This window comes from Carassius auratus, unplaced genomic scaffold (genome assembly GCF_003368295.1).
Source record: "Carassius auratus strain Wakin unplaced genomic scaffold, ASM336829v1 scaf_tig00217789, whole genome shotgun sequence".
NCBI classification, from domain to species: domain Eukaryota; kingdom Metazoa; phylum Chordata; class Actinopteri; order Cypriniformes; family Cyprinidae; genus Carassius; species Carassius auratus.
In genome coordinates this window covers 21356-40275 of record NW_020529245.1, presented here as the reverse complement: position 1 = coordinate 40275, position 18920 = coordinate 21356, and the positions used below count along the sequence as shown (strand labels likewise).

Genomic DNA, 18920 nt, shown 5'->3' with positions numbered 1-18920 from the left:
CTGCATCTCCATTCACACGTGATACATTGTAATAAGAATTATACATTTAAAAACGACATCTTCGTCTTTTATTTCAGTCACCTTTATGTGAGGCAGTCCAAACCAATGTGGATATGGGCTATTATAATTTGAACATTCATGTATTTTTATTATTTTAAATGTATTCGTAAAATAACGTTTTATATAAGTATATACATGAATAATTATAGAATTTAATATTAATATGCTTAGTCATTTTATTCATCTTTATATATTTAATATTATTTTATGTTTTAGTTTGTGTTTGTAACTGGGCCAGTCTGAACCAGTCTGCCGTCGGTGGTTTGTGTAGTTCATTGTTTGTTCTGCTTTTGACTCGATGTGAATGTGTGCAATTCACCTTTAACCCATATGAATGGAGTCTGCGGAGCTCCGTCCTGATTGGCTGAACGCTGGGGAGGCAGTGAGGTGGAGAAGCAGCCGCGCCGTGATTGGTCGGTTAGGGTCTGTGGGCGGGGCGTTCACTCCAGCGCTGCGTGTGTAGCAGCGCGTGAATCACAGCAGAGACGCGATCAGACGCGGTAAGACGCGCTCAAACTCACCGAATAGTTGTGTAACGTAATGTACAGTTTAGAAGATCGGTAGGGTTTTGTGTATTTAGCATAAATAATGCATAACTTAAACACACAGAGGATTAAAAGAAACGCTACGATGATTTCATGAATATGCAAATGAAATGTCATCAACGTACACCGATATTATATTCTTTACGAAAAATAACTTTGGTTTTATTATAGTAAAATTGTAGTAACCATGTTGTTGTTTTTTTTGGTTAATTGATTATCATTTATATTACCAATGTTTTCTAGAAATGCCATGGCTCAGTTCTGGATGATGAAGTGAATCTGTGTTTTTCTGGTTTATGTGCAGCAGGTTGATTTCCGAGATTGTGTCGAGTCAGCTTGTTCAGAAGTGTTTGATTGAGCAAGTCTTGTCATCTGTCTTTGCTTGTTCATGAATCAGTGTGGTGACCGTAACTTCTGACCTGTTTCAGACTTGAATCCTGCGGAGTCATCACATTCAGACTGAAGCATGATCACAGAGAATAGTGTGACGTACAGGAACACTGTGAGATAAGTCCCTCGCACGAGACCGCGCACCCCGACAGACACAACATGTGGCTCAAAAGCTCTGGGTTGGCCTCGCAGGCCCCCCTCACACCCGTGGCTCGCCCCTCGGCCGGCCCTCGGGCCCTGTGGCCCCCGCTGGACTTCACGCTGGGCGCGCTGGCCTGCTGCGGGGCGTGTGTGTTCACTAACCCGCTGGAGGTGGTGAAGACCCGGCTGCAGCTGCAGGGCGAGCTGAGGGCCCGAGGCTCCTATCAGAGACACTACCGCGGGGTGCTGCAGGCGCTGTGGGTGGTGGGCAGCACAGACGGGCTCCGGGGCCTGCAGAAGGGCCTGACCGCCGCCCTGCTGTACCAGGGCCTGATGAACGGCGTGCGGCTCGGGTTCTACTCCTACACGGAGGCCGTGGGGCTCACAGACGCACCCGGAGGGAGTCTGATCTCAGGAGCTGCGGCAGGAGCTCTGGGGGCGTTCATCGCCTCGCCCGCGTATCTGGTAAGAGACTCACCCCATCAGACGGCACTGCTGCTTGTGTTTGATTCAGATTATACGTGGAACTGTGGTTTTAGATTACAGATCGTATCATAAACCATGACCATCACTCTGTCCGTTCCTAGAAATGTGACTTAATGTGACGCAGCTGCACACTGCACTCTTTGTTCGGCTCAGCTCTTAAACATCACAGCGTCAGTGTTTGATTCGGCTGGCCAGGAGTCATGCTTGTTTACTGTGTTTAACTCCCTTTCAGGAACTGTTGTGTGCGGTAACTGGAGTTGTTGTCCGTTTGCTGCTGTGTCAGTCACTGCGGCATTTCAGTGCATGCACACACACACACACACACACACACACACACACACACTGAGTGTTGACAGTAAGACAGCCGGAGACGGGCTCAAATAACAAAACGGCAGGGGAAGTTAGAGAGGAGTATTTAGGACAGACAGATGCTGTTTACAGGAGTGTTGTAGAAGCGTGACGTGTTCTTGTGTTCGTCAGACTCATGTCTGTGTTTGTCCGTCAGGTGAAGACACACCTGCAGGCGCAGACGGTGGCGGTCATCGCAGTCGGACACCAGCACAACCATCAGGTACTGAGACACCTGACTCACATCTAACTCAGTCTTAACTTCCAGCACCCACCCAACATATCAGAACCAGAAGGAGCTTTATTATCAAGGGTGTTCACACACACACACACACAGCACACAGTTGGAGCATGTGTGTGTGAACACACCTCTCACTGTTTGGCAGCCAATCAGTGTTCAGCACACAGAGGTGTGTGTGAACTCAGTGTCACATGACACAACTGAACTCTGACCACTGCAGGATGCTTGTCAGCCAATCACAGATCATCATCAGTGTGACATCATCGTGAAGGAACAATGATAATAACTTGCTGTGTTCTAAATGTCCTACTATCATACCACTCTCACTATTTCTCCAGTATGTAAGGCTGTGTATAGTGTGCTAATGTTCTGTATGCCTCAAATACCCGGATGACCTACTGTATTTACCAGAAACTGCTAAATATAACTCAAGTACACTGAAATCAGTACAGAAGATGTGTTTGAAATGGCATACTACTATACAACTGCTACTATACTGCAGTATGCTGCATGTATACTGTGAATAGTATGTGAATGTTCTGAATGCATGGAATGCAACATTTGCTGAAATTTGCTGTATACATCTGAAGACACTGCATGGGACACTGTTTCTCAGAACACAACGCGCTCTGTGTAATGTTTCATCTTCAAACGCGTGAAGGAGGGGAATAGTAATTATAAAACACTTTTATACATACATGCTACTGTAAACTACAAACTATTGCTGTGTGTCTAAAAACAATATTGTAAGTAGGAGATAAAACTGGGCAGTAAGCAAGTATGCCATTTCAAACACAGCCACTGATATCTGTGACTTCAGCTTGACAAACATCTCTCATCTGCACACATCCAGCCCTTCAGTGCTCGTTCATGACTGATTCTGGCTAATTTAGCAGTGACTTTATTTCAGATTTTCTTTTAAGTAATTTGTTTGCAGTAATTATATTATGTATTTCAGTGTATTTTAATATTTTGAGTTTCTGTATTTTAGTTTATTGTACGAGTATATTTGAAGTATTGTTTGAATGTATTGTTTGAGTATATTTGTGCATATCTGAGTTTATTGTCTGAACATGTTTGAGAATATTTGAGGGTATTGTATGACTATGTATTTGAGCATTGTATAAGTATATTTGAGTGTATTAAGTATATTTGTGAATGAGTTTATTGTTTCAACATGTTTGAGTATATTTGACTGGATTGTATAAGAATATTGTATGAGTATGTTTGAGTGTGTTCTATGAAAATATTAGAGTTTTGTATGAGTATATCTGAGCATCGTATGAGTATTTTTGAGTGTGTTCTATGAGAATATTTGAGTTCTGTATGAGTATATCTGAGTATTGTATGAGTATGTTTGAGTGTGTTCTATGAGAATATTTGAGTGTGATGTATGAGTATGTTTGAGTGTGATGTATGAGTATGTTTGAGTGCTGTTTGAGTGTGATGTATGAGTATGTTTGAGTGTGATGTATGAGTATGTTTGAGTGTGTTCTATGAGTATATTTGAGTGCTGTTTGAGTATATCTGAGTATTGTATGAGTATGTTTGAGTGTAATGTATAAGTATATCTGGGTGTGATGTACGAGTATGATTGAGTGTGTTCTATGAGTATGTCTGAATGTGCCATATGAGTATGTTGGAGTGTGTTCTATGAGTATATCTGCATATTGTATGAGTATGTTTGAGTGTGTTGTATGAGTATATTTGAATGCTGTATGAGTATATCTGTGTATTGTATGAATATGTTTGAGTGTGATATTAGTACATCTGAGTATGATGTATTAGTATGTCTGAGTGTGTTGTATGAGTATATCTGAGTGTGTTCTATGAGTTTATCTGAGTATTGTATGAATATGATTGTGATATTAGTATGTCTGAGTGTGTTCTATGAGTATGTTTGAGTGTGTTGTATGAGTATATCTGAGTGTGTTCTATGAGTATATCTGAGTATTGTATGAGTATGTTTGAGTGCTGTATGTGTATATCTGGGTATTTTAGGAGTATGTTTGGATGTGTTGTATGAGTATGTTTGAGTGTGATATTAGTGAATCTGAGTGTGATGTATGAGTATGTTTGAGTGTGTTCTATTAGTATATTTGAGTGCTGTTTGAGTATATCTGAGTATTGTATGAGTATGTTTTGAGTGTGATGTATGAGTATGTTCGAGTGTGTTCTATGAGTATATCTGAGTGTGTTGTATGAGTATATCTGAGTGCTGTATGAGTATATGTGTATTGTTTGTTTTAGTGTGGTGTATGAGTATATTTGAGTGGATCTGTGGGTTTTCTCGGATGTTTTATTGACTGAGTGTTTGTGTTGTTCAGGGTGTGTTGAGCGCATTCGTCTCCATCTACCAGCGTGAGGGTGTGATGGGTCTGTGGCGTGGTGTTAACGGGGCCGTCCCCAGGGTCATGGTGGGGTCAGCATCCCAACTGGCCACATTCAGCTCGGCTAAAGACTGGGTTACACGTGCCCAGGTCAGCACACACAAATCTGCATATGTAAATGAGCACAGACTCACATGTGTGAGAATGGAATCCAGTAGGAGTTGAGTTTGTGAATGTGTTTGCAGTGGTTTGATCCTCACAGCTGCCTCACCGCGCTCACGGCCGCCATGATCAGCGGGGTCGCAGTGACCATCACCATGACGCCGTTTGATGTCATCAGCACACGCCTGTACAACCAACCAGTGGATGAGTTCAAAAGGGTAAAGCACACACACACACACGCTATATAAGACTATATAAAACAACATTAACAGTTTAGAGTATGTATTAAAAGCAAACCTCTCTCTCAGGGGCGTCTGTACTGCGGGTTTGTGGACTGTCTGATGAAGGTTTGTGCTACTGAAGGGATCATGGGTCTGTATAAAGGAATGATGCCAGTGTTTGTACGTCTGGCTCCTCATACGGTTCTCAGTATGCTCATCTGGGACGTCCTGAGACAGCGAGCGCTGCTGTACAGGCACTGATTCACCACACACACGACCTGGAGCGAGTGTGAACGATCATGAAGGAACGCCACACAGCCTTTCCTGCTCAGATCTGGATGAGGAGTTTATAAAATCATAACGCACATTATAATACTTGGACTTGAACTCTTGAAATGCAGTTGAAGAGGATCATGGGAAGGACAGTTTTACCTCACTGGTGTGATTTATTTTCGACATTGTCACTGTAAAGACTGTATTTTATAACTCGTAGTTTATTATTAAAGTTTTATTGATTGACTTCATTGTGTCTGTATTTATTAGTGCTAGCTCATTTCATGTCTGTCATGAACTCATCTATGTGTTTAATCAGGATTTCCAAACATTTTTTACGTTTTTAATCTAAAATATTTCGTTTCCCTGAGAGGGGAATTTGAATCATTTATGGTGCTTGTACTTTTACCTCAAATGTTCCCCAGAGAAGCTGATCACTGAAGAAGTGTTTATCTGATGCACGTATGCCAATGCAGATAAACGCTAGTTAATCACTAACTAAAGACAGTAAAACAAACAGGTTAAACATCTTCCTGAGTGATGACAGGTCGTGATTGACCTACACCCGTCCAGCCCTCATATCTGCATGTTCCTCACACATTCTCTGACGCAGTGTTGGGTTGCTCTTAGAAACCTGAGTTTGTTCAGATCATGTAATATCATGTTCCTCAGATGTTCCTCTCTCGTCTGGAGCTCCTCTGTCAGGCCTGGTTTCTTGTGGGCGGAGCTCCTGTGAGGAGGATGATGTCAGCTGTGACATCAGCGGTGCATTCCACAGCCCCTCCCCCTCTTCCCTCAGTTTTGTTTTTTCTTCAGCTCCTCCCTCCAGATTCCAGCATGACGGAGGCTCTTCTTGTGCTCTCGAGGTTAAACTCACACTAAACCCAAAGCTATCTGCTGCTATAGAGTCTCATCTCTGGGACAATCCCACAAACCCACACTAACTCTCCACAGCTGTCATGCACCTCATATAGTGGATGTAATTCACTCATTTAAATAGTTTTGCTCATTCGTGTTGTTCAGGGAGTTTGTATAATTCATCTAATCTACTGAGTTTAGTTTGTACAGTTTTGTGTTAAGTTTTTGTAGTCTGCATAGTTTATATAATTTAATTAACATAGTCTGTACAGTTCATATAAATCCAATTTATGTATGTTTATATAGTTTCATTCATGTACTGTTTATAGGTTATATAGTTTAAGTTTCTGTTTTAGTTTCTGTAAGTTTATACGATATGTTTTATTCAAACACTTGTGTTTAGTTTATGTAGTTTAAAGTTTATGTATTATTTACTTATAGTTTGGATAGTTTATTAATTAAGCATAGTTTTGTGTAGATTATGTGATCTGTTTAATTCCAATAGCTTTGTAAAGTTGATGGAGGTTATAGTTTGTGTAGTTGATCGAGGTTTAGATCATATAGTTATAGTTGATGTCATCAGTCTGATGTAGTTTATGAAGTTCTCAGTGACTGAAGTCAGCAGTGAGTTTAATGTGAGAGAGAGAGAGAACGAGTGGAGTGGGGGATGGGAGAGAAAAGAGGGCAGAAACACTGAGGGAGGTAGAGAAAATAACACTGACAGAACAATGAGAGAGAGAGAGAGACTCTGAGCTGAGCTGGGAAAGACAGGTACAGTCACATCCTGCTGCCTCTGTGTGTGTGTGTGTGTGTGTGTGTGTGTGTTCAAGTAACTGCATGCCTTTGTGTGATGCATGCCTGTGTGTGTGTGTGTCATACATTTTACTGTGCTTTGTCAGTCAGTAACTGTTTAACTCTTCACCTCTGCTGATCTGAGAGAGAGACAGACAGAGAGAGAGAGACAGGAGGGAGGGCGAGCGAGGGAGGGAGGGAGGGAGGAAAAGGTGTGGCCTGCTGCAGATACGACCCTGACTCTCTTTCTCTCTCTCTCTCTCTCTCTCTCTCTGTCTGTCGCTCTGTCTCTGAGTGACTACAGCGCTGCAGATCGAAAGGAACGAGGAACCACACAGAGAGGAAGAGATCGATCTGCTGTTCAGGTACGTCTGAGCTCAGAGAGAGAGAGGATTTCTCCACAGCAGGACAGAAACCGAACAGCTTCTGAAGTCCTGCGCTTCATCTGTCATTCAATCTTCTGCGCTGATCATCAGATCCTTTCCTTCCTTTATAGAGTGTGCTGAAGATCGTGTGGACAGATCTGTGAAGTTCTCCAGCGCAGGTGAGAGACACACACTCCGCACGTGTGTGTGTGTGTGTGTGTGTGTGTGTTTTCAGAGTTATTCTGTACATATTCTGCAATATGTGAGAGAAGGTTTAAGTTACGTATATCCAACCTAAACAGCATCACTCAACACATTCATGAGAGAACTTGAGACATGAGACGTTTTGGACCTGTCTGGGAACACGTCTAAAGCACTTTCAGAGACAGTTGTTTAGTTCATGGATCCAGTAGAAGTAGTGTTTCAGTTTGATGTGGTGTGTGTTGTTCCAGCATCATGGCGTCTGCGGCTCCTCAGAAGAGGATGGTGTCGTCTGTCTTCATCACCCTGGCGTCTCCGTTTGGGGCGAGTGTCACGCCGACGGCTCGCGTCCACAGCAGCCCGCTGCGCCGCTCCATGACCCCACAGGACGCTCCGATGGAGACCAGAGCCCTCAGCACACGTCACACAGACACCTCCGCTCCAGACCGTAATCACTCTTTACACGCTCTCAATACCTGGACCATAATACAGATTAGATTTGACTATACATCCAACTTTATATTCATATTTCTGTGTGATCTGAGCACTGTAGTCTCCTCCAATCCCTGTCAGTACCTGAGACTCGAACCTGCCACCTTTGGGTTACACCTCCCACTCTAACAAACTATTATTTTGAGTATCGATTAATCTAAGGATTATAAGAACCGAGAATCATCGATTATTTCACTGACTGATCAGTAGACATTGATTATTCAGCTTTTGCAATTAGTTTAAATTTATTTTAATACAAATTAATATATTTGGCACACAAAATGAGATGGCAGAGAAACTCTCATTAAAACCTCTTTTTGAGAGTCATATGGATAAGAAACAAATCAATGGTAAGTGATGAAACATTTTATTTTATTTAATTCACATCACGTGAACATGTAGTCTGCATAGTTTGTATAATCTGACCCAACATCTCTCTTAAAATACTGTGTAGGGTTATGATAATCCAAACAGGCCTGAGCTAGATCAAGACCTCTGCAAACTAAACTATCACTTTAATTAAATAATATTTTCCTCCACTGATGAAAAGTTGTTATCATTATCTAGCTCCACACCGGAGAGCTGTGTTATAACAGAAAAACAGCTTGTAATTCTAACCGAAAGTGGCACTGACTCTGGTTTCTCCTGTTATTAGTTTGAAGCTGCTTCATTTAAGGCTCCTTCATAAAACATAACTTATATAAATAACATTAAAAGACTGGACTTTACTGCAGTGATCGTGCAAACATCCACATCGCTGTAATCATATGCTTTCTTAACTGCTGCTTTCTCACTGCTGTCAGGTTCTGTGTGTTTTTCCTTCATTGAGAGGAAAGCGTGCAGCAAATATTTACAGATTCATCCAAACACTGCTCAACATCTTCGGGTTCGGCTGTGTTGGTTCTGAACTGAGGCTCTGTCTTCTTCTCTTGAACTGCATCAGATCTGAACTACAGTCTCGCACTACAGCGCAACACTGATCTAATCTTGTTATTGCAGGCTCTTACATTAGCTCATATGAGATCAAAAGACTACCCGACAACTAATAGATTTGTCTAGTTCACAGTTTTTTTTTTATTGTTGAAAGTTGTCGATAATGTTGACTAATTGTTTCAGGCTTACTAACCATCTGCCTGATATTGAACTTTATATGTAGACCTGTGCAATTACATAGTTTACATTTGTTTCTGAAAATACAACTATAGGCCTACTATCTATATTCTATAAAAGTATAAAGTAAATCTATATACTTTATATATATATATATATATATGACTCAAATGACCTTTATATATATATATAGGGCTCAAATTGAGGGGAAAAAACTAGTGGGGAAAAAATTACAAAAAGCATCCCCCAACCATCCCCTTTAGATTAATAATGTTGTGTATTATGTAAAATGTATCGTGCAAGTTAAGTGTTACATTTTTCTGTTTATGATAATTCACGAACTAAATAACGGCGACTGGCCAATCAGAACTCTGCACACAAGCGGGAGCAAGTTTCTGACATTTTTCGAGCATAATGTTTCAAGCTCAACATTTTTTAAGTTTTGTTTTACGTTTTTTAAAAAGGAGACAACAGAAGGTATGGTTTTTTCCTTGATTAGAATTTAGAGACATTCCACTGATGTGGAGCGTGTGTGAGCCGCCTTCTGGCCTGAGGAACGAGGGGCAAAATGTCTCTCCATAAACAAATTAAATCTATTACCTCTGTTGCCTAAAAGGTGAATTTAAATAGACAGTGTCGTCGACTGCGGCATTAAATTAAGATATGCTCATGTTGCACAGTATTTAATTTAAGGCGTTTTGGGCATAAAGTGTTGCGCATTTTAACCAATCACACACATTTCTGTTGAGCTTAGGAATGCAATGGCCAATCAGAGGCGTTCAGATGAGTCATCGCTCAAACTCATCAGTGTTGTAGAGAGCGCGCGCGTTCGCTGACTGAACGCTCGTCATAAACAACAAAGCGCAGAGAGATGTACAATAAGAGGTTAATTTCACAGTTACAGCTTCAGTGATTATAACAGGTTTTTGAGAACTCGCGATAGATCAGTGTTAGTGATAATGTCACTTTCTATCATTTATTTGCTGTTTGAATAACCATGGACAGGAAATGTTATATAATAATTATTATTGTTTTAATGTTTTTATTGTAATCACACTAAATACATATTAAGTCCCATTAAACATTTTCTAGCCTACATGACACCCATGCCGGTTATTTCCTAAAAAAGGGTTTATCCTGACCCTGTGATGACTGCTTCTGGAGTCAGCTCTCCTGTGGTCTCTCTTTCTCTGCGCGATGAAGAGCCCGTTAGAATGCCCTTAGAATTCACTCATATAATACTCATGTATCAGTTTTTAGGGTTTGATATTCATTGCATAAGCAATGTACGTTTCTGAATATCAGCACATGAATGTTAATAATTGTATACAACGGTGTAGAGCAACGCGGTGTTTCATTGCTTGAATGAATCTGTTGTTGAATCATGTGAGCCAGTGATTCACTTGATTCGTTTCTAATTGAATCGGCCGTTTGAACGAATCGTTCATTAATCATTTATTAAAACAGAGATTTGTTGCCATCTACTGGCGGTTTTATTGTCCTCTTTATTTATCCATGACAGTCCTAAACAAGCACAAAAACACATTCAGCAAAATATTGTTTAATTAGCAGTATTGACTCAGACCCCAGATGGAAAAAAGGCTTAAAAATAATATTTTGTTTGATAAAGCTGATTTTTCATTAAATAAAAACATTTTTAGATCAATTTTGTAATCATTGTGTAAAATTAGCTTCGGGACAAACCCCAACCTCCAAGATATTTGAAATTTTTATTGTTGAGGATAACCCCTTGAGATGAAGCATCTCGTTTTCAAGGGGGTCCTCGAGACAACATAGAAATAATACAGCACATATACATTCATACACACAAAAGCTCTCCCTCATCCCACCTCATCCGCCCCTCATACATATAAATATGGAATGACAGTACAAGGATAGGACATATGTATCTTAAATATGTATACATTCGCACACCTAAACCCATAATCACATTTAAAGAAATAATAAAAAAAAAAAAAAAAAAAAAACGTCAAAAATGAGGAAAACATTTACAGCAACAATTTGCTTGCAGGTAAACAAAAAGAGATGTTTTGAAGGAACACAGGGAAGTAATTGATCTTAGAGACCCTGGCAGACTATTCCATTCTGAAGGGGCTTTAAATTTAAATGCACGTCTACCACTCTCCTTGAGAATATTGGGCACAGTAAAGAAGAAATATTCAGTATGTCTTAATCTATAGCTGGGTCTATAGGGAATTAAGTATTCCTTTAGGTAAGAAGGATAATCATAATGCACACATTTAAAAATGACCTGATACCAGTGATACTGTCTTCTGGCCTTTAGTGACAATAATTTCAGTGAGTCATACATTTCACAGTGATGAGTGGTAAATGGGCATCTTAGCACAAATCTACATATATTATTGAAAATAACATTCAATACTTTCAAGTTTGTTTCTGAGGTGTTTTGATAGACAACATCCGCATAGTCTAGTATGGGAAATATTAACTGCGACACAATTCGTAACCTAATCCTTTGAGTAAAACAGTTAATAGAGCGAAACAATATTCGCAAGTTACAATTAATCTTTTTTACAACAGAATTGATATGACATCTAAAAGAGAGTTGTGAGTCAAGCCATATGCCCAAATATTTAAGTTCATCAACTTGTAATAGTTGAGTATCGTCTAAAAATCTGAGTGACAAATTGTTAACTTGATTCTGTGTAGCTGATCTGGTGGGGAAGAGTATACTATATGACTTTTTTTTATTCAATAAGAGATGGTTAAATTGGAACCAAAGTTGAATAGTATTAAAGTTAGTTTGCAGTGAGGATTGAATCTTAGAAACAGACTTATTGGATGTATAAATCACTGTGTCATCTGCATATAGATGAATACAACAGTCTGAGCAAGTTAGAGGAAGGTCATTAATAAACAAAGAAAATAAGAGAGGCCCTAATGAGGAGCCTTGGGGAACACCTTTCTCCATTATTAAGGACTGCGATACACATCCATTAACATAAACACGCTGACTTCTACAATGGAGATAAGAATTAAACCAAAGAAGAGAGTGTCTAGACAGGCCTATTGCATATAATTTGTCAAGAAGCAAATAGTGATCGACCATATCAAAAGCCTTAGTTAGATCTATGAATATTGCACCGGTTGACATATTATTATCTAGAGAAGATGAAACATCGTTGGTAAATTTTAGAAGAGCAGTAGTTGTAGAAAAGTTTGGTCTGAAACCAGATTGATTTGGTGACAAAATAGAGAATTCATTAATATATTTAAATAATTGTTTGAATACTAGTTTTTCAAACACTTTTGCTATACTACTGATGATAGAGATAGGTCTATAGTTATTGAGATCAAGTGCATCACCACCCTTATGTATTGGTGTAACTCTGGCAGATTTCCACATTAATGGAACCACAGAAGTGGATAAGGATAAATTAAATAAATCTGATAGGGGAAATGCCAATACATGAGACGCAAGCTTGATAAACTTGATCTCCAGACCGTCAGGATCAGTACCATTACCTAACTTTAGTTCGGAGATTGCCTGTTGAACGTCAGTAGGATTTATAGTAGCAAATGAAAAGGAACTGTTAGGCTCATCTACCAAACTAGAGAAGGAAGAATAAGAAAATTGTGAGCTACAAATAGAGGAGAAATGTTGGTTGAAGGCATTGGTAACCGCGAAAGGATCACTGATAACCTCATCATTAACTATAATTTTGGTAGGAGTGGTTTTAGTGGACTTGTTTAATAATGCATTAAGACTTTTCCAGAACTTCTTAGGATTATTTAAACCATTAGACAAGGAGTTTTTGTAGTAATTTGATTTAGCATTTCTAGTTTTTGTCGTACACGCATTTCTTAATTGTTTATATACTGCCCCATCTACTGGGTCCTTAGACCGGCGGTACTTGTCCCATGCCTTATCTCTTTGTTTAAAAAGATTTAATAAGTCTGCATCAATCCATGGTAAGTGTCGGCCCTTAACCTTTATTGATATCCAAGGAGCATGTTTATCAATTACTTTAAGAACTTCCGTATAAAGAAAATTCCAAGCATCCTCAACAAATGGAATAAGATTAAACCTATTCCAATTTATATCTAATAAATCTTGGATAAAAACATCTGTGTTAAAATATTTGCTCTGTCTTACCCTGATCACTTTGGGTGGTAAACGAAGTAATTTAATTTTCCACACACAGAAAACCATTGAATGATCACTGAAGCAATCTGAAAGAACACCAGAATCAGTAATTCTATTAGAGTGGGTGACCAAAATCCAATCCAACAAAGATTTGGATCTATGGTCAACCCGAGTTGGTTCACTAATTAGTTGGGTCAGATTTAAACTTTCAATATAATTCCTATCATTTATAGATGACCGTTCTAACCAGTTAATATTGAAATCGCCTAGAATAATCATCTCGTTTGAGCTACCCACAGATTTAATAGTATTACCTATGCACTGTATTGACTCTGAAGGGGAGTTTGGGGGTCTGTAGATATTCCCTATAATCAACTGTTTGTTTACATGAAAACTAATTTTAACGAAAAGACATTCAAAGTATACAGGATTTTCCTTAGGGGATATTAACTCAGATAATAAAGTTGAAGAGACATAAGTGGCTACGCCTCCTCCACGAGTGCTCCTATCAGCTCTATACAGAACATAACCATCCAGTTTAATTTCCTCATCTAATATATTATTATTCAACCAGGTCTCAGACAGTGTGATAACATTAGGTTTATTATAGACAAGCCAGGCCCTTAAAAGATCAATTTTATGTGACAGACTTCTTATGTTCAGGTGGATAACAAATAAGCCTTTACCCATGTTAACTATTCAGAGCATGAAAGAACAGGTTGACTGGGGTGGGGTTGGAAGAGCAACATACACATAACCACGCATAACATACACACACACACTCACACACACACGCACGCGCTCTAGCGCACGCGAGTACAATCATAGACCAAATAGGCCAAAACATAACAGAATACAGATGCAGTCTGCTAAGTTTTTTACTTGAATTACATGAGGTGAGAAAAAAAAAAAATAATATTAGATAACTTTTTCCTTCACAAACAATCATCTGAGTCAAACTGACTTCCAGACATTGATGGTAGGCTATGTATGAATACATTGACCGATCTCATAAAGAATAAAATAAGATATGATAACAAAATATAACAAAATTGAACTAATCGGCCTGAGAGATAGATGACTCACTTCAATAAATGTGAGCCTTTCATGCCACAAATGACAACAGCAACAGAGTCAACTCAAATAATATTTTACCTGGGTTAAACGAAACAATCAGTCATTCTGAGATTGAGCCTCGAAATCCCGAAGAAAGGACTCAGCATCTCCAGGACTTTTAAACAGGATTACTTTGCCCGCTGCAGTAATCCTCAGTGTGGCAGGATATTGGAGAGAATATTCCATCTTCAGTTCTCAGAATTTCTTCTTGATAGCATCAAATTGACGACGTTTTTGAGCAATGCCGGCACTGAAATCAGGGAAGATGTGGACTCGGTTGCCTTTGTACTTTAGTTCCTTCTTCTCACGCGAAAGGCGTAATATTAATTGTTTATCCTGGAGGCTAAGAAATTTCACAAGGATTGGCCTTGGCCCAACTTTCAGCTTATTCGTTTGTGGCGTGGTGGGAAAACGGTGGGCTATATGAATATATATGCAATAAAAGTTTCATTTTTGTTATATATCTAGCTATTCTACACAGGTGCTGGTCATATGATTAGAATATCATCAAAAAGTTGATTTATTTCACTAATTCCATTCAAAAAGTGAAACTTGTATATTATATTCATTCATTACACACAGACTGATATATTTCAAATGTTTATTTCTTTTAATTTTGATGATTATAACTGACAACTAAGGAAAATCCCAAATTCAGTATCTCAGAAAATGTGAATATTGTGAAAAGGTTCAATATTGAAGACACCTGGTGCCACACTGTAATCAGATAATTAACTCAAAACACCTGCAAAGCCTTTAAATGGTCTCTTAGTCTAGTTCTGTAGGCTACACAATCATGGGGAAGACTGATGACCTGACAGCTGTCCAAAAGATGACCATTGACACCTTGCACAAGGAGGACAAGACACGAAAGGTCATTGCAAAAGAGGCTGGCTGTTCACAGAGCTCTGTGTCCAAGCACATTAATAGAGAGGTGAAGGGAAGGAAAAGATGTGTTAGAAAAGAAAAGTGTACAAGAAATAGGGATAAATGCACCCTGGAGAGGATTGTGAAACAAAACCCATTCAAAATGTGGGGGAGATTCACAAAGAGTGGACTGCAGCTGGAGCCAGTGCTTCAAGAATCACTACACACAGACATATGAAAGACACGGGTTTCAGCTTCGCATTCCTTGTGTCAAGACACTCTTGAACAACAGACAGCGTCAGAAGCGTCTCGCTTCAGAAAGGACTGGACTGCTGCTGAGTGCTCCACTGTTATGTTCTCTGATGAAAGTCAATCAGGGTCCCAGAGTCTGGAGGAAGAGAGGAGAGGCACACAATCCACGTTGCTTGAGTCCAGTGTAAAAGTTTCCACAGTCAGTGATGGTTTGGGTGTCATGTCATCTGCTGGTGTTGGTCCACTGTGTTTTCTGAGGTCAGAGGTCAACGCAGCTGTATACCAGGAAGTTTAAGAGCACTTCATGCTTCCTGCTGCTGACCAACTTTATGGAGATGCAGATTTCATTTTCCAACAGGACTCTGCACCTGCACTCAGAGCCAAAGCTTCCAGTACCTGGTTTAAGGAGCATGGTGTCCCTGTTCTTAATTGGCCAGCAAACTCCCCTGACCTTAACCCCTTAGAAGATCTGTGGGGTATTGTGAAGAGGAAGATGTGATATGCCAGACGCAAGAATGCAGAAGAGCTGAAGGCCACTATCAGAGACACCTGGTCTCTCATAACACCTGAGCAGTGCCACAGACTGATCCACTCCATGCCACGCCGCATTGCTGCAGTCATTCAGACACAAGTACTGAGTGCTGTACATGATCATACTTTACATCTTCATAACTTTCAGTTGGCCAAGATTTCTAAAAATCCTTTTCTTTGTATTGGTCTTAAGTAATATTCTAATTTTCTGAGATACTGAGTTTGGGATTTTCCTTAGTTGTCAGTTATAATCATCAAAATTAAAAGAAATAAACATTTGAAATATATCAGTTTGTGTGTAATGAATGAATATAATATACAAGTTTCACTTTTTGAATGGAATTAGTGAAATAAATCAACCTTTTGATGATATTATATGACCAGCACCTGTATATCAAACTTCATATAAATAGCTGGGTGATAATAAAGTAACATTCTGGGATGATATAAAGAGTCACACAGATGTATACATCACACACGTGTCAGTAGAGAGGATCTGACTGATGGTTGATCTGTTAGCAGTTGTGAGCCGTGCCCCTGATGACCTCCCTCCTCCTCCTCCTCGTGACCCCTGTGACCCCGAGCCCGGACCCCCGGCGGCCCCTGCACAGGTCAGTGTGTTTCCCCGCAGCAGCGCTCTCCCTCTGTGTGTGTGTGTGTGTGTGTCACATGGCTGTTGTTCTCGTGCAGGAGAGCGCTGTGGGTAAAGTGCTGCTGAGATCGGCGCCCTCTGCTGGAGGAGACGTGAAGGAGTCCTCAGCTGGTGAGAGCCCTGACCCCATCAGACAAACCCTGCAGAAGGAGAGTCATCTCAAACGCTTCTGTGTTTCTCAGATGTGTGTGGATTCTGTCGTAAGCCGGTGCCTCTGTCCGAACCAGCCATCGAGGCTCTGAACCGGACGTACCACGCCGTGTGCTTCCAGTGCCGGCAGTGCCACGCTCCCCTGGCAGCCAAGATCTACTACAACAAGTCTGGCACGCCTCTGTGTGACGACTGCTACCAGGTGACATCATCATGCATGCTGGACATCTGCACAACATCTCCCAGAGCGTGCACTCAATTCATCACCAACACCATTTATTCACTTCTAAATAACTACTACAAATCTTGTATTATCCATGCATGATGAGATACATGTAAAATGTTCTTTTTAATTATTATTTATGGAAGCCTGTGTCCGTGGTGGGATAAAGCAATAATATTATTATGACTTTTAATCTCACAAAGATATAAACTCAGAATTCTGGACTTTTTTCTCAGTATTGCAAGAAATTAAGTCTGAATTGTGAGATAAAAAATGTCAAGTACATGTTTTTGTAATTCTGTGGCGGAGGCAGGCTTCCATATTTTATTTTTTAATTTTTAGCACTTTAATCTAAAAGTTTTGTTTACTTTATACATTTTGGGTATTTTTTTGTGCATAAAATTTCATTTTACTGCATTTACATTCTCCTTTTGATTTGAATTTGTTATTAAGAGGACAACACTTATATTCCTGTAACTTAATTCCACACCATGATGCCTAGAGCACATAAATATGTAAACATACACCAATAATGCTGCTTATTTTCCTTCTAAAGGATTATAATATAGTGAGGAGAATCCTGACTAACTCAAGTGTTGTCTCTGTGTGCGCAGGCCAGTCTGGAGCCCTGCTGGGCGTGCGGTGATGTCATCAAAGATCAGGTGATCCGAGCGCTGGAACGAGCCTATCACCCGCCCTGCTTCGTGTGCAGCACGTGCAGACAGCCAATCGGAGAGCAGAGGTTCGCTCAGGGCGAGGTGGGCGAGGTGTACTGCCTGCAGGACTACTACAGGTACTTCTCAAAACATCAGCACAGGAACACTATTGATACGTCCTTCAGCTGGATTTCTAAAACATTCTAGTTCCAGATCGTTCAGAGAACATTCAAAAGTAACGCAAGTCACACTGTTTGCAGAATGATACAATGTCTCACGATACAGTGGAATGTTGTTTTTAAATCGAACATTCAAAAGTGACATTATCAAGTGTTCCTGAGACATCTGTGCGCTCTGCAGGAAGTACGCGCCGCAGTGTCACGTGTGCCGAGAGCTGATCATCCCGCGCGAGGACGGAACGGACAGCTTCACCGTGGAGTGTTTGGGTCACTCGTATCACGAGGACTGTTACCGCTGTGAGGTGTGTGTGAGTCTATCAGCAGCGTTCGACTCACTAGTGTTTAAAGTGTGTCCTCACATCAGTTCTGTGTGTGTCAGGTGTGCAGGGTGCTCCTGTCTCCGGAGCCCAATGAGGACGGCTGTCACCCGCTGGACGGACAGATCCTGTGTAAACCGTGTCACGTGTCGCTGATCCAGAGCGCACCGCTTTAAACCTGCTGCAGACCAATGTGATGATGACGACACACCGATTGTATGAGAAACAGCAGCATCGGGACCATTAATACCTTCTCACAGCACACCAACATCTCAGAGACGTCTACCAGACGTGTTTTCTGTGAGACGTCTCCTATCACATGTCAAACGAAGATGTTTATGATGTAAAATCCCCATCTTAGGGACGTCTGTCAGATGTTTTCCAGATCTCTCGCAGACGCACCTGTGCTATCTTATCTTTCCTCTGATTATATCTATGTATCTGTCATATCAGCTGTAGTGTGGTCTTGTGCACTCTTTCTTCTAATATGCGCAAAATGCAAAGCACCAAAGATATTTATGCAGCAGCAGCAACACCAAAGACCCATATTCAGTGTTATTTCCAGTGTAATAGGAACACACCCGTATCTGACTCTAATAAACCACTAATATATGATCTCTCGTGCTAGACTGCTTTGTGTGATATTTATTTACATAAATTCATATTAACAAACACGGCCATTGTTTTGGCATCATTCATGACATTCGCTGGAGTGTCGGTGGCGCGCAGGGTTGCGGTGCTCGCCGCCGGTGGTTCCTTTGCGCGCTCCCGCTCGTGAACGCGCAGGGCCGAGAGATCTTTTTCCTCGCACGAGCTAGCAGCGGGTTTTCAAG

General features: G+C 40.5%; 2 protein-coding genes across 4 annotated transcripts; both read left to right on the top strand.

Annotated features, from left to right (window-relative positions):
* The first annotated feature begins 480 nt into the window (after window positions 1–480).
* On the top strand, window positions 481–5411 carry slc25a34 (solute carrier family 25 member 34). Of its 2 annotated transcripts, XM_026265918.1 has the most exons (7): window positions 481–560; window positions 910–963; window positions 1034–1601; window positions 2128–2193; window positions 4539–4691; window positions 4787–4921; window positions 5012–5411. In XM_026265918.1, exons 3-7 carry the CDS (start codon window positions 1155–1157, stop codon window positions 5183–5185), a joined length of 975 nt encoding a protein of 324 aa, XP_026121703.1. In that variant the 5' UTR covers window positions 481–560; window positions 910–963; window positions 1034–1154; the 3' UTR covers window positions 5186–5411. The 2 variants fall into 2 exon arrangements, with proteins under 2 accessions (XP_026121703.1, XP_026121705.1); XM_026265920.1 differs by lacking the exon at window positions 910–963 and having other exon boundaries at window positions 504–560.
* A 1663-nt stretch (window positions 5412–7074) lies between these two features.
* Window positions 7075–18711, top strand: fblim1 (filamin binding LIM protein 1). Of its 2 annotated transcripts, none has more exons than XM_026265923.1 (9): window positions 7075–7212; window positions 7344–7391; window positions 7665–7861; window positions 16433–16521; window positions 16601–16673; window positions 16745–16914; window positions 17550–17728; window positions 17952–18072; window positions 18150–18711. In XM_026265923.1, exons 3-9 carry the CDS (start codon window positions 7669–7671, stop codon window positions 18261–18263), a joined length of 939 nt encoding a protein of 312 aa, XP_026121708.1. In that variant the 5' UTR covers window positions 7075–7212; window positions 7344–7391; window positions 7665–7668; the 3' UTR covers window positions 18264–18711. The 2 variants fall into 2 exon arrangements, with proteins under 2 accessions (XP_026121708.1, XP_026121707.1); XM_026265922.1 differs by having other exon boundaries at window positions 16430–16521.
* The last annotated feature ends 209 nt before the right edge of the window (window positions 18712–18920 follow it).